Genomic DNA, 16,215 nt, shown 5'->3' with positions numbered 1-16,215 from the left:
ATGTAGCTTTTTTCCCAAATCTGCCGCTAAAGCAACATAAAATGCCGTTGTCACGTGGTGCGTGTTACTTTTCTCAGCGCTTCTCTGGATAGGCCAGTCACGGTCGGCTGTGATTACTAAATAAACCATCATTGTAAGTAACTTTCTGCTTCATATTTTTGATTTTATTGTTGATACAAAATTATGGAATTGATAAATGCAATCGATAATACGTTTGTGAGCATCTTTCTCCAAATCTGGGTTTCTGATTACCTTTACATTATAGATGCCTCATTCGACAGCTCCAAGTACGTAGACCACCTGATCTATAATAGATATCGGGGGCGAATTCCAAACGGAAGTGAGCATCGCTATGCCCCAATCCCTTCGAAGGGCAGAGCCCTTTAAGTGTGTTCTTTGAAGGGTGCGGTGCATACGTGTTTGGAACTCTCTTGACGAAGGGAATGACTGACCAAATGTTACCTTGACAACGCTGCGCGTGTTGTTGCAAATAAATATTTATTCTTAACATTATTATTTTATTCAAATATTGTCTAATTGTCAAACTAAACTTGCTTACATTACCGTCTTAAATCATATTTCTATCATTAAAATAATGTCTTACATTAAAATAATCCAAATATTATGATTACAATAAGAGCTCTCCCCCAACCGCTGATGCCTCACACTCCAGTCCAGTTGGTGGCGGTAATACACCATAAATTGGCTTGTCAACAGCCATTAAACAGTACAAGAAGAAAATACTGTTGACCGTGGGCTGTTGTCGCCTTACTGTCTATGGTTGTCGCTCCGTGGTAAACGCTGTAATCTCTTTGAAAACATGTCGAAGGGTGAGTACCGCATTTCCATAAACAGCACAAAGCAAATATATCTCCTCTTTGTTTCCTTGTTTGATTTTAAGTACTTTCCATTTTAATTTGCAGATCAATTAATTGTGATTACAGCTGGGGCTGGTAAGTGTACTAAGTCAAAGCAAAGACCAGCAAATAATCTAGGCCCTTTTAAATGTGTTTGAGCAAGATTAAAGATTAGTTCACTCCAAAAATTAAAATTTACTCGCCCTCAGGCAATCCAAGATGTAGATGAGTTTGTTTTTTTCATCGGAACAGATTTGGAGAAATGTAGCATGACATCATCATTTAAGGGGAAAAGTTTAAGACTGGCATAAAGTTGGCTTGACGTTGGACGTTCGATATTCGCAAATCTAGGGACCGTCTCTAAAGTTACATGCGAAACTACTATACACTTCTCTAACGTCAATAGCATGCAAGGAGAATGACTAACAGTCATGAAAACAACTGTTAACTGTTCATCCAGGTGTCAAGTATACTGCACACCTTTTATATTTTTTGATAATTATTCAAATAAACTGTAAATCAAATGTAAAATATTGATACTTTTCATTACCGAATGGGCTCAAATTTAAAATATGCCATAATTTGAAGCTCAATAGCATTTGAACAGAATGACTCATATTCATAAAACGTACTGTAAAGTGTTCATCTAGGTGTCAGCTATAATGCACACCTTTTATATTTTTCATAATTATTCAAATAAACTGTAAATCAAATGTAAAATATTGATACATTTCATTACCGAATGCACTTAAATACAAATTTAAAGCTCAATAGCATTTGAACAGAATGACTCAAATTCATTAAACATACTGTAAAGTGTTCATCTAGGTGTCAGCTATAATGCACACCATTCATATTTTTCATAATTATTCAAATAAACTGAAAATCAAATGTAAAATATTGTTTACTTACACCTAGATGAACACTTTACAGTATGTTTATGAATGTGAGTCATTCTGTTCAAATTCTGTTGAGCTTCAAATTATGGCATATTTTACATTTGAGCCTATTCGGTAATGAAAATTAGCAATATTTTACATTTGATTTACAGTTTATTTTAATAATTATCAAAAAATAAAAGGTGTGCATTATAGTTGACACCTGGATGAACAGTTAACAGTTGTTTTCATGAGTGTTAGTCATTCTCCTTGCATGCTATTGACGTTAGAGAAGTGTATAGTAGTTTCGCATGTAACTTTAGAGACGGTCCCTAGATTTGCGAATATCGAACGTCCAACGTCAAGCCAACTTTATGCCAGTAAAATAGAGCGCATCAGAATGAGTTCAGTCAGCTGATATAAACTATACAAACTTTAGGTAAGTAAACCACAAGCTGCATGTTTGTAATAAACAATTTTATCTCCTTCAAAATTAGCAGTCCTCTATCCATAAAAATTGCTTTATCCAGTGAAAAATGAAAAAATTGTCTAGTCTGAATCAGGAGAGAAATATGTACAGATCAAGCACCATTTACAAGCGTAAACCGATCTAAACAGATCTGCTGGTGTGAGAGGACAACAGGGGTTGTAGAGGACGTACAATAATGTACAGTATTTGAAAAATAATATTTTTTTAGAACATTTAAGCATTTCAACATATTCTGTTACACCAAATACATAAAATAATGATCTTTAAAAAAGCATCATATGACCCCTTTAATCAAACAACAAAAGACAAATTCAAAATCATACACTGCTCTTGAGTGAAGGATTTTTGTAGCTTTAAGAAACAGAAAAGTTTAATTCTTACAGTGAAGACTGTTGTTTTATTTTTACATTTGATTATTCATTTCTGTAGTAGGCTGTAAACTGCTTGAGACTTGCATAAAAAAAACATTAAAGCACAGTTTGTTTCATTTGTATCTTTTTGTTCTATCGTATTTGTCTTTTGCTTTTTTTTATTACTGACAGTTTAATTATTTTAAATAATTTTGAGGATTTTTGTTTGTTTGTTTGAAATTCCGCTGGTCTCTACAATGTAGATGTCATAGCAACCTTCTTTACAGAAAATATATATTTGATATGTATCACTTTCTTTAGTAAAATAAATCAGTCATATAAAGTTTTGGTCATATGGCCCCCTCATAATCATGTTAAATAATCATGATTACAATATTGACGAAAATAACCATGATTATGATTTTTACCATAATCGAGCAGCCCTAGTTAAAAGTTAAACTTTCTTACATTTGTTTCCTTCAAACATGCAGCTTTTCACTTCACACGACATTAACTGGTGGACTGAAGTGGTGTCGATTATTTGGATTAATGTTATTTATTTATTTATTTTGTTGTTTTTTATTTTTTAATAAATCATCTGTTTGGACTCTCATTTTGACGGCACCCATTCACTGCAGAGTATCCATTGGTGATAGGGATGCACCGAAATGAAAATTCTTGGCCGAAACCGAAAACCGAAAAAGAGGAAACCAAGGCCGAAAACCGAAACACTGAAAGAAATTAGGCCAATTATTAATACCATTGCAATTATGGCTATGACTGTGTACTAACTTTACTAAAATCAAGGCATTGTAATTGCATAAATTAATATTAAAGTTTAAAAGAATAAATCAATTACAAATTATGCAAATATTTATTTAGCACATTGCAACAATGCACAATATAATCAATCTAAAATGTTTAAATTGACCCCACTCATGTGTACATTGAAAAATAATGTACAGGCCTACTGGCCTGCAGAAAGGTTTTAAAATTAAATGTTCTCTCATAAAAACAAAGTGCATTTGAAATTTTTCCCTGTAGGACTACTACAAGAAAGTGCATTACTTCTCCAGTAGGCAAGAGGGTTATCACTTCTGGGGATGGGGACTTCAGACAGATAACCATCTAGCTGTTGAGCGGTTGAGCTTGTCATCTGACATTTGAGAAAGATTTGAGAGCGTGTATTTAAATAGGGCCAGGGCATAAATAAACATTTATATCAAATTAAAAAAATATATCTAGCAGAAATATGGCTACAATCTGATAGTCATATATAATAGTCTAAGAACAAAATAGCCTACGTAATATTATTATGTGAGGCACTTTCTTGTAGGATTTCACTAAACATATCAGACAACGAGAGTGCAGAGAGACGAGTCTTTTTTTTCTGCGCTCTGATCTCCTCCGTGCAATACTCCGTGCGCTGCTCCGTCTCCACGCGGGTTCTCCGCATCCATCGCGGCCTGGATCATTTCTCCTGAGCGCTGCTTTATTTCCGCATCCAAGTAATGGTCTTTATAACGCGGATAAAGTACAGTCGCGATGAAGTGCAGAGGAACCGAATAGATCTCAGTGAAACGTGTGCTGACAGACTCTAAGGGTGTACTTTTCTTTGTTTTCACTCCGTGGTCCGTCTTAACCTCTTTGCTTTGGAGACGCTTTAGTGCTGCGATTAAAGGAATAACGTCCGCTACAGATGCACCAGAGGAGCTGATCTCTTTAGCTAGCGGCTCAAAGGGGGCAAGAAGAGAGAGAGAGAATGTTCTCTATTAAGACCCACTGGTTAGAAGTGAATGTCGCGGGGAGCTCGTGGTCTGCGCTATGCAGGTGCACGTGCAGGTCGTGGTTTCTGTTTGCGTCATCACAATATTTCGGCCGTATTTTTTCAGTGATAAAAGTCTTTCGGCCGAAAACCGAAAATGCACTTTTGGGCCATTTTCGGCCGAAAATTTTCGGTGGCCGAATATTCGGTGCATTGCTAATTGGTGAGCAAGGCATGTAAAGCTAAATTTTTCCAAATCTGTTCTGGTGAAGAAATAAACTCATCCATATCTTGGATGGCCTGATGGCGAGTAAATTTTCAGGAAATTTTCATATTTGGGTGAACTACTCATTTAATAGAGAACTGCTTATTTATGTAGTAGTTGAAATGACAAATGACAATTTTTCACGGAAATGCTTTGAACTATTTATTTATTTTCCTGTTGATTAGTTGGTGCAGTAGTTTTGGCCCCCGTTGCGCTCAGCATGGCTGGGTTTACCGCCGCCGGTATCACAGCAGGATCTATGGCCGCTAGCATGATGTCATCAGCAGCCATCACCAACGGTGGCGGTGTGGCTGCAGGAGGTTTGGTCGCTCTCCTCCAATCTGCAGGTATTTTCTAATTGTATATTAAGAGTATAAATGCCTTAAAAAGAGCAAAACAATGTAACAAACCTGTACTGAAATGAATTAATTTAATAAGCTACAGGTTTAACTGAATTGTTATGGAACAGTAGTACCTGAGTAATGTAAATGGAATGGTTTTTATTCTAAAATGCACGTATGAACTTGTATGACATCACTGGGCTGGGTACACCAGTTCTCTGTGTCATTCTGATTCAGTTATTGCTTTTATAAGGCTTATTGTGTTCTGACAAGTACCTCTCACTGATCTCTATCCACCTCATTCCTACGCCCCATGACCCTTTTTCGCGAATTATAGGTGTAACTTCTGTTAAGCTGTGAACAATCGGTAAAAGGCTTGCTTTACGAATGCAATAAGCTGTTTTATTTACTAATATATATATATATATATATAAAAAAAAAAAAAAACTGGGTACAATGAGATGACATTATTCTACTCACCCAGTGACAGTGTAAAAGCATAAACAGGGTACTTTCAACAGACCATGAATAACCCCAAAATCCCAATTCTTTCCACAGCAATAACGGACAGGTGAAATATCACTGTAGTAATATCTGTATTATGTAATATATGTTGCCTTAATCAAAATAGTTGATTAACTTCAGCATTGTGTGATACTGTTTCAAAGTGATTTTCGTCATTTTGACAGATAATACATTTTTTTTACCTGTGAAAACAAACAAACCTGGAAAGAGACGTGAGGATTTGAGGAGAAAAAACAAGAGATTCATCGTGCCTTCCAATGAATTGGGATATATCATAAATTAAATCTGGAGAACAGAATGCAAGGGGAAAAAAAGAAAATAATCATGAGGAAAAGAATGCAGCGACTGAAAATAGCTCTTTCCATAGATATTCTTGTTATAACATGTCACATTAAAAGACCAAGCGTTATGTTATTCTAATGATGTCTGAAAATAAAACATGAAGGAAAATCGACAGCTCATTCAGTCAAACAGAAGTTCCCCAAACAGGAAGTGCCAGCCATAATTCAAAACGCAGTAGGCTCATCAGGAATACAGTGGATACTGGGGCATTAAAAAGGGATGTTATTGTGGCAGACTCTTCCCATCACCTGCATAGTTCTTTTCAGTTACGTCCATCTGGCAGATGGGATAAAGTGCCTTTGGTGAAAAAGGCCAATTATAAGAAGACCTTTATCCCTACTGCCACTGGAATTTTAAATAGGATCTTACTATTATTTGTGTTGCTGGTTGAGCCTTTGTCTAAAGACGATTTTTTTTTTTTTTTTTTACCCCATTGGGGTTAGAAAATAAAGCTTTTGAATTTTTTCAGGTGCTGCTGGTATGTCTGCAACAGCAACAGCTGGTGTGGCATCTGTGGGCGGTGCTGCAGGAGCTCTAGCAAGTGGAGCACTTGGTTTTTTGAAGAGGTTGAGGAAATGAGAACATTAAAATGTGCTCTGTGTTTAAATTAATGTTCTAAAAGCACTTTTTTGTTTACATCCTGTGCAGAATTATTCATATTCACTGTTTTTCACTGATTGCAAAAATGTAACTACCTTAAAACGAATCCCTGTAGTAAATTCATGTTGCTAATAGTGTGACCAAATTTGATTTCTGTCGCAGGGATTCTGAATTAATAAAGTAATAAAATAATTGTGAAGACAGAATGAAAAACCAAACAGTTTTGTCTTTGTCTTGCTTTAATTTTCTTTAGAAAATGAGCTGGTTTACATACAGCTTGCTGTCTGTGAGCAAAGAGATGAACAAACAGACTCACAATAGCTTATAAAGACCGAAATCCCTTGGGTCCTCAGCCTTCGACCAACCAGGAGGCTCCCTGGAGAGTCGACTCCATCACGCCATGTCATATCTGACATATTGCTAACGTTCATAAACATGTAAAGACTGACGCGTATGCTCACACCTGGCAAATTCATGCTAGCTGCGTGACCCCTTAAGAGTTACACAAGAAAACACATTTACTCTCTAGACTACACAATACCTTGATCAATGAATACTTATTGATTATTGATTATATTCAAAAGATATAAAGTGTTAAAAAGCTATATGTAAGAGAAATGTGTTTGAGTGAGATCAATGCAAATTTTAAAAATTCAATATTTCTATAACAAATCTATAACATTTAGCATTCTTTCGCACATTACATTGACAATTACTTTATAGACACTTTATAATCCACACTGACTTGAAAACGTGATTAATCATGGAGAAAATAAGTTTCAATACAGAGTACTGAAGTTGACCAAAAGGGTAGAGTACAACCAAATAGAATATTTATATATAAAAAATCTGTAGTTCCATTAAGAACTTTTAAAATCCATGGAATTCTTCCGATGCACGAAAGGTTCTTTACAGTGGAAAAAGTTTCTTGAGATAATTCAATTGTTCTTTGCACAATGAAAATAATGGCCTTTTAAGAATTCATTATCACATTCTTTGGGGAACCAAAAACTGTAATTCTACAGCTTTCCTTCTAAAACCCTCTTCAGGAACCTTATTTTAAAGTGTGCGCTCTTAAAAATAAAGGTTCCAAAATGGGGTTTTCCCGTAGAGGACCCATTTTTGAAGAACATTTTAATATTCTGAAGAACCATTTTCCTCTATAAAGAACCTTTTGTGAAATTGAAAGTTACAGGGATATTACAGTTCCCTGCTGGAGCAGGGTTATAACAAAACTCTGCAGGGCTCTGGCCCACAGGAATTGAGTTTGACACCCCTGATCTACAAGGTATGGACTGTGAACCAGACAATGACATCACAGGAAGCTAACTGGAAGCAATGTTTATTCTTTAGAGTACAATAAAAATAAAAAAAAGACACTGTTTGCATTTTACATTTGTTTTGCATGGACTCTTGCTACTTGCTCACTCCTATTACCAATAACAGCGGCTTAGTGGAAAGCTGTTAGAGTCTGGTATTATTTATCTGATCAGCTGACTGCCTGTATCAGCAAGGAGACCAGTTCACACTACCACAATAAACTTCTCTTACAGGGTTTGGTTGGGTCAGCGTGTCATGTGACAGTCACCATTAAGATGACAAGGAATGCTAACATATTTCTCAGATGACATTTATTAATATAATTAAAAATGTAAATGAATAACTATTATCAAGTTAAACATGTTCAAGAAGACAAAGACAATCACTTCTATTTCCACACGACAGCAGTTTGTTTGGGTGCTAGAGCACAAATACAGATCTGCTTTTCCCGGAGGAAGGAGTCAGCTGCATGTGATTTCCCGCTCCGGTAAGAAGTTTCGGTTTTGTTACGTCATTACTTCTTGTGCAGCTTATATTACAGAGACACAAATCCGTGTGCATTAAACACCGTTCTCGCTCTGTACGATCTTTTAGACGATCTTTTAGACCATGAGACGCGGTAAGTAGCTCTAACTTTTGCTTCTGGTAAATATGAGATATGTGCAGGTGCATGGGGCAATTTTTTATTTTTTTTTGCAATATTTAAAATAAACACAATGCTCGATAAGAAAATGAAATCATAATATTTTAGACATTTCAAATAGTATTATTTGTAAGTTAGCGGTTGTATTTTGAAGAACAAATGTTTAGTACACTGCAAAACGGCGTAAAATAAGCGAATGGCGTGTTCAAAATCGTGGAGAGTATTTGAAAAGAAGAAAATATATTTATAGTAAATGACGATACGAATTTACAATTAAAAAAAAAAAATCAAATAAGAGGTCTTACAAGATTTTCCAAAAGGATTGTGTATTACACAATAAATGGCAGACCATTTTACAGTCTAACTGGTAACGTTAAATCAGAAAAAAGCAATTATTTACCATTTATTGGGAAGTATCCTAATGTATCTCTCTAATCTTATTCAAATGCAATATTTGTCAGACAATTGCCAGTGAACATTAAAAAAAAAAAAAACACTTCTAAGAAAATTTAGGGTTTGTACTAGGGTTGCAAAGGGGCGGAATATTTCCATGGGAGAAGTGTTATATAATATTAGGGCAGTTGCATACATTTTAAAAGCTTTAGAATGTTTATTGATTTAATAAGCTTCTTGTTTTGTGATCTCGTAATAGAAAGGGTTTCAAAGTATTTTTTAGGACCAGTGTTACAAAAGGTAATATATGATGGTTTCTTTTGAGTTATTTTTGTCTCATGAATTCCATGGGATCTTATTCTGGTGAATTCTGGAAATATTCCAAGTTTGAAATTTAACAGGAATTTATGGGAATTAATTGGAAATTTTGGGAAACTGTATCATATACAAACATACACATTTTGTTTGGTCATAAGCTGACATGTATGCAAACTAATACATTTTATTCTAATATATTAAAAAAAAAAAATCTTTTTTTTTTTTTTGGAACCTGTGATTCTTTTTTTCAGAATTCATTGATGGATAAAAACTTGAAAAGAACAAAATTTATTCAAAATATTAATCTTTTCTAAAAATATAAGTATTTACTATCACTTCTTATTGTTTAACATATCCTTGCTGAATAAAAGTATTAATTTATTTAAAAAAAAAAGAAAAAGAAAGAACAAAAATGACTCAACCCAAACCTTGGAACGGTACTCTATTGTTATTTCTATTTTATATAAATGTTTATTATTATTATTATTATTATAATTATTATTATTATTCAACAAAAAAAATCCTGAAAAAAAAAATATCACAGGTTATAAAAATATGAAGTAGCACAACTGTTTTCAAAACTGATAATAAATCAGCATATTAGAATGATTTCTGAAGGACCGTGTGACACTGAAGACTGGAGTTATGGCTGATGAAAATTTAGCTTTGATCAGGGAAATACATTCTATTTTAAAGTATATTACAGAAAACCATTATTTATTTTTATATTAAATTGTAATAATACTTTAAAATGTTACTGTTTTGTTCTGTATTTTTGATCAAATAAATGCAGGCTTGATTAGCATGAGAGATTTCTTTTCAAAACATTAAATATTGTAATGTGTCCAATGTCCATGCTTTTGACCAGTACTGTACTTCTGTATGATAACACAGAAAACTGGCTAGCAGCATTTTGCAAATTCCCAGTTTATACCCATTAATTCCCATGGAATTTTTCCAGTCTTGAAAATTCCCAGAAGTTTGCAACCATAATTTGTAAATAATTTCTGCAGTGATTTTATCAGTTTTATCCATTTTCAGGACTGTTCACCATAATCGGGGTCACAGCAGGGGCAGGTAACGGTGTTCTGATGATTTTTTCTTTAAATGAAAGCACATCAGTTGTACACAAGATAGATATTTGTATTTATGTCCATTAGTCGGTGCGATTGCATTGGCCCCGGTGGCGCTCACCTTGGCTGGATTCACCTCTGCTGGTATAGCAGCAAGTTCTATGGCTGCCAGCATGATGTCATCAGCAGCCATTGCCAATGGGGGCGGTGTGGCTGCAGGAAGTTTGGTCGCTCTCCTCCAATCTGCAGGTATTCTTTATTAAAATTCATGTGCCTATGTCCATTTTCTATTTTAAAGGAATAGTTCTCCAAAAAACATAAAGAACCCCCATGTCATTCCCAAAATGTTCAAGAACGTTTAACAAATTTTTGGTAATCAAGTCAAGTCATCTTTATTTATATAGCGCTTTAAACAAAAAAGATTGCGTCAAAGCAACTGAACAACATTAATTAGGAAAACAGTGTCAATAATGCAAAATGACAGTTAAAAGCAGTTCATCATTGAATTCAGCGATGTCATCATGCAGCTCAGTTCAGTTTAAATAGTATCTGTGCAATAATTTGCAATCAAGTCAACGATATCGCTGTAAATGAAGTGTCCCTAACTAAGCAAGCCAGAGGCGACAGCGGCAAGGAACCAAAACTCCATCAGTGAGAGAATGGAGAAAAAAACCTTGGGAGAAACCAGGCTCAGTTGGGGGGCCAGTTCTCCTCTGACCAGACGAAACCAGCAGTTCAATTCCAGGCTGCAGCAAAGTCAGATTGTGCAGAAGAATCATCTGTTTCCTGTGGTCTTGTCCCGGTGGTCGTCTGAAACAAGGTCTTTACAGGGGATCTGTCTCTGGGGCTCTAGTCCTGGTCTCCGCTGTCTTTCAGGGTTGTAGAGGTCCTTTCTAGGTGCTAATCCACCATCTGGGCTGGATACATACTGGATCCGGGTGACTGCAGTGACCCTCTGACTTGGATACAGACTGGATCTGGTGGCTACGGTGACCTCGGAGTAAGAGAGAAACAGACTAATATGAGCGTAGATGCCATTCTTCTAACGATGTAGCAAGTACATCGGGTCTTATGGGAAGTGTTCCCGGTTCCGGTTTACCTAATTAATGCAGCCTAAAAATCCTTTAACGGATTTGGATATTAGAAGTGTATTAGTATGTTATGTGTAAGCAAGGTTAAGGAGATGGGTCTTTAATCTAGATTTAAACTGCAAGAGTGTGTCTGCCTCCCGAACAATGTTAGGTAGGTTATTCCAGAGTTTGGGCGCTAAATAGGAGAAGGATCTGCCGCCCGCAGTTGACTTTGATATTCTAGGTATTATCAAATTGCCAGATTTTTGAGAATGGAGCGGACGTGGAGGACTATAATGTAACAAGAGCTCATTCAAATACTGAGGTGCTAAACCATTCAGGGCTTTATAAGTAATAAGCAAGATTTTAAAATCTATACGATGTTTGATAGGGAGCCAGTGCAGTGTTGACAGGACCGGGCTAATATGATCATACTTCCTGGTTCTAGTAAGAACTCTAGCTGCTGCATTTTGGACTAACTGGAGTTTGTTTACTAAGCGTGCAGAACAACCACCCAATAGAGCATTACAATAGTCTAACCTTGAGGTCATAAACGCATGGATTAACATTTCTGCATTTGACATTGAGAGCATAGGCCGTAATTTAGATATATTTTTGAGATGGAAAAATGCAGTTTTACAAATGCTAGAAACGTGGCTTTCTAAGGAAAGGTTGCTATCAAATAGCACACCTAGGTTCCTAACTGATGATGAAGAATTGACAGACCAGCCATCAAGGCTTAGACAGCGTTCTAGGTCATTACATGCAGAGCTTTTTGGCCCTATAATTAACACCTCTGTTTTTTTCAGAATTTAGCAGTAAGAAATTACTCGTCATCCAGTTTTTTATATCGACTATGCATTCCGTTAGTTTTTCAAATTGGTATGTTTCGCCAGGCCGCGAAGAAATATAGAGCTGAGTATCATCAGCATAACAGTGAAAGCTAACACCGTGTTTCCTGATGATATCTCCCAAGGGTAACATGTAAAGCGTGAAGAGTAACGGCCCTAGTACTGAGCCTTGCGGTACTCCATACTGCACTTGTGAACGATATGATACCTCTTCATTCACTGCTACGAATTGATGGCGATCATATAAGTACGATTTTAAACCATGCTAATGCACTTCCATTTATGCCAACAAAGTGTTCTAGTCTATGCAAAAGAATAGTGTGGTCAATAGTGTCGAACGCAGCACTAAGATCCAATAGCACTAATAGAGAGATACAACCACGATCAGATGATAAGAGCAGGTCATTTGTAACTCTAAGGAGAGCAGTCTCAGTACTATGATACGGTCTAAATCCTGACTGGAAATCCTCACAGATGCCATTTTTCTCTAAGAAGGAATATAATTGTGAGGATACTACCTTTTCTAGTATCTTTGAAAGAAAAGGGAGATTCGAGATCGGTCTATAATTAACTAGTTCTTTGGGGTCAAGTTGTGGTTTTTTGATGAGAGGCTTAATAACAGCCAGTTTGAAGGATTTTGGGACATACCCTAATAACAATGAGGAATTAATAATAGTCAGAAGAGGATCTATGACTTCTGGAAGCACCTCTTTTAGGAGCTTAGATGGAATAGGGTCTAATATACATGTTGTTGGTTTAGATGATTTAACAAGTTTATACAATTCTTCCTCTCCTATAGTAGAGAATGAGTGGAACTGTTCCTCAGGGGATCTATAGTGAACTGTCTGATGTGATACTGTAGCTGATGGCTGCATGGTTACAATTTTATCTCTAATAGTATCGACTTTAGAAGTAAAGTAGTTCATAAAGTCATTACTGCTGTGATGTTGAGAAATGTCAACACTTGTTGATGCTTTATTTTTTGTTAATTTAGCCACTGTATTGAATAAATAGCTGGGGTTATGTTTGTTTTCTTCTAAAAGAGACGAAAAGTAATCAGATTTAGCAGTTTTCAATGCTTTTCTGTAAGATAGGTTACTTTCCCTCCAAGCAATACGAAATACTTCTAGTTTTGTTTTCCTCCAGCTGCGCTCCATTTTCCGGGCTGCTCTCTTTAGGGTGCGAGTGTGCTCATTACACCACGGTGTCAGACTCTTTTCCTTAACCTTCCTTAAGCGTAAAGGAGCAACTGTATTTAAAATGCTAGAAAAGAGAGAGTCCATAGTTTCTGTTACATCATCAAGTTGTTCTGAGGTTTTGGATATGCTAAGGAATTGGGATACATCAGGAAGATTACTTACAAAGCAGTCTTTTGTGGTAGAAGTGATGGTTCTACCATACTTGTAACTAGAAGTGGAATTTACAGTTTTAGCTATATGAAGTTTGCACAAAACTAAATAATGATCTGAGATATCATCGCTTGGCTGCATAATTTCAACACCATCAACATCAATTCCATGTGACAATATTAAATCTAGAGTATGATTTCGACAATGAGTAGGTCCTGAGACGTGTTGTCTAACCCCAATAGAGTTCAGAATGTCTATAAATGCTGATCCCAATGCATCTTTTTCATTATCAACATGGATATTAAAATCACCAACAATTAAAACTTTATCGGCAGCCAGCACTAGCTCGGATGTAAAATCAGCAAACTCTTTAATAAAGTCTGTATGGTGCCCTGGTGGCCTGTATACAGTAGCCAGTACAAACATCACAGGGGATTTATCATTAACATTTGTTTCTCTGGATAATGTTATATTAAGCACCAATACTTCAAACGAGTTATACTTGAAGCCTGCCCTCTGAGAAATCCTGAAAACATTGTTATAAATTGAAGCAACACCTCCCCCTTTACCTTTTGGACGTGGCTCATGTTTATAACAGTAATCTTGGGGTGTAGACTCATTTAAAATAATATAATCATCAGGTTTTAGCCAGGTTTCTGTCAAACAGAGCGCATCTAGATTATGATCAGTGATCATATAATTTACAAAAATTGCTTTCGTGGAAAGGGACCTGATATTCAATAAGCCAAGCTTTATCATTTGTTTTTCCGTATTGCATCTGTTTTTTATTTGTTGAACCTCAGTTAAATTGTTGCTCTTAAATTGGTTTGGACGTTTTTTGTATTTTCTAGCCCGGGGAACAGAAACAGTCTCTATAGTGTGATATCTAGGTGAAAGAGTCTCTATGTGCTGAGAATTAACTGACTTCTGTGACTGGAGGTGGCTAGCAGACGGTCGGTTTAGCCAGTCTGTCTGCTTCCTGACCTGGGCCCCAGTTAGTCAAGTACAAACTCTAAGACTATGTGCCATATTTCTAGAAAGAAGAGCGGCACCACCCCAGGAGGGATGAAGATCATCTCTTTTCAACAGGTCAGGTCTGCCCCAAAAGCTTGTCCAATTGTCTATGAAACCTATGTTATTCTGCGGGCACCACTTAGACATCCAGCCATTGAGTGATGACAATCTGCTATGTATCTCATCACCACGGTAAGCAGGGAGGGGACCAGAGCATATTACAGTGTCTGACATCATGCTTGCAAGTTCACACACCTCTTTAATGTTATTTTTAGTGATCTCCTACTGGCGAAGTCGAACATCATTAGCACCGGCGTGAATAACAATCTTACTGTATTTACGTTTAGCATTAGCCAGCACTTTTAAATTTGCTAAGATGTCAGGCGCTCTGGCTCCCGGTAAACATTGTACTATGGTGGCTGGTGTCTCTATTTTCACGTTCCGTACAATAGAATTGCCAATAACTAGAGCACTTTCATCAGGTTTCTCAGTGGGTGCATCACTGAGTGGGGGAGAACCGGTTTAATATTTTGATCGGAACAGAAGAGTGGTGTTTAGACCCACGACTATGCTGCCTCACTGTCACCCAGTTGCCCTGCTGCAAAGGCCCTGTTACCGAAAACCGAACAATGTACAGGACTCCCTGAGCTAGACGCATCCAAAGCCATATCTAGAGCCCTCACATTCTTACTGTCCTCAATTAAAGTTTGGATGCGTGTCTCTAATTCTGAAATCTTCTCTGTCAGTCTAACTATTTCCCTGCATTTATCACATGTGAATCCCTCATCACCGACAGAGATAGATAAACTATACATGTGGCAAGTAGTGCAAATAACAATAGCAGGAGAAGCCATTACTCACCGTGCTTTGATGAAAGATTCTTACCACAGTTGTTTGATGAACTTGTGAAAACCGGAGAGAGAGAGTAACGAGAGAAAGGAGAGGAGGAAAGAAAACAGCGATAGGCACAAATGGAAACGCTAATGACAAGCTAACGAGTGCTAACGCGATGCAGGTGCACTGCACTCACGGATTTAAAATAAAAGTGAACGATCAAATTAATCAGATTAGATTGATAGATAATATCAGGAAATATGGTGGGAATTAAGTTATATTTTATCACTTTAAACAACAGAGAGTGATAGTAATATAAAGATTCTACAGAAAAACAAAGCTACACGGAGCTACGATCACAAAACACTAATGCAAAGATTGTTCTTCCTGGTCAGGTGCTGCTGGACTGTCTGCAGGTGCGACAGCAGCCGTGGCATCTGTAGGTGGAGCAGCAGGTGCTGTAATAGGTGGAGCTGCAGATTTGCTCTCTCATTCCAACAGTCCACCTTCACTTGAGAATGAAGATGATGGAGATGAAGAAGAGGAGGAGAAGGAGACAGAGATGATGAATTTGCAGGAGGCCAAAGAGCTTACGCCAAAATAAGGGCCTCTGTTAATAACTGATAACAATGCATTTGTGTGAGCACTTTGTATGTAGATGTTAATTTTATGCTTGTACAAGTAGAATGTGCATGTAATGTGACTGAAGATCGCTTTTTATTAAACAATTAAAACATTTTCAGTATGAATGCAAGAAACTGTAATTAAAATGATTTGTGTCCTTGAATATCATAAATAAATCTTTCCAGGAGAATTTGGATTTGTCTTATATTTGAAGTTGGTATTACTGATTCTGTTACTTACCTTTTTAATACTTCGAGGTCGATTTGAAACAAACTCTATTTTGTAAAACACTACAAAATAAAGGTGATTGACT

At 36.5% G+C, this 16,215-nt stretch overlaps 2 protein-coding genes across 2 annotated transcripts; both read left to right on the top strand.

Moving 5' to 3' along the window:
- Positions 1-691: 691 nt before the first annotated feature.
- Positions 692-6,631, top strand: LOC109047723 (interferon alpha-inducible protein 27-like protein 2A). Its single transcript, XM_042769358.1, has 4 exons — positions 692-830; positions 924-953; positions 4,791-4,952; positions 6,283-6,631. The coding sequence occupies exons 1-4, from the start codon at positions 821-823 to the stop codon at positions 6,390-6,392; spliced, it is 312 nt and encodes a 103-aa protein (XP_042625292.1). The 5' UTR covers positions 692-820; the 3' UTR covers positions 6,393-6,631.
- Positions 6,632-8,218: 1,587 nt separating this feature from the next.
- LOC109047711 (interferon alpha-inducible protein 27-like protein 2A) lies at positions 8,219-16,092 on the top strand. Its single transcript, XM_019065393.2, has 4 exons — positions 8,219-8,352; positions 10,129-10,164; positions 10,248-10,409; positions 15,674-16,092. Exons 1-4 carry the CDS (start codon positions 8,343-8,345, stop codon positions 15,880-15,882), a joined length of 417 nt encoding a protein of 138 aa, XP_018920938.1. The 5' UTR covers positions 8,219-8,342; the 3' UTR covers positions 15,883-16,092.
- The last annotated feature ends 123 nt before the right edge of the window (positions 16,093-16,215 follow it).

This window comes from Cyprinus carpio, chromosome A13, assembly GCF_018340385.1.
Source record: "Cyprinus carpio isolate SPL01 chromosome A13, ASM1834038v1, whole genome shotgun sequence".
Taxonomy (NCBI): Eukaryota; Metazoa; Chordata; class Actinopteri; order Cypriniformes; family Cyprinidae; genus Cyprinus; species Cyprinus carpio.
Note: the sequence above shows the minus strand (reverse complement) of the source record. Positions and strands in the feature narration are given on the sequence as shown.

Excerpts from the sequence above, each read along its gene's own strand:
- LOC109047711 (XM_019065393.2), top strand. Across the intron at positions 10,165-10,247 it reads CGGGGTCACAGCAGGGGCAG|TCGGTGCGATTGCATTGGCC; the intron begins GTAACGGTGTTC and ends TATGTCCATTAG. Across the intron at positions 10,410-15,673 it reads CGCTCTCCTCCAATCTGCAG|GTGCTGCTGGACTGTCTGCA; the intron begins GTATTCTTTATT and ends CTTCCTGGTCAG.
- LOC109047723 (XM_042769358.1), top strand. Across the intron at positions 954-4,790 it reads TGTGATTACAGCTGGGGCTG|TTGGTGCAGTAGTTTTGGCC; the intron begins GTAAGTGTACTA and ends CCTGTTGATTAG. Across the intron at positions 4,953-6,282 it reads CGCTCTCCTCCAATCTGCAG|GTGCTGCTGGTATGTCTGCA; the intron begins GTATTTTCTAAT and ends GAATTTTTTCAG.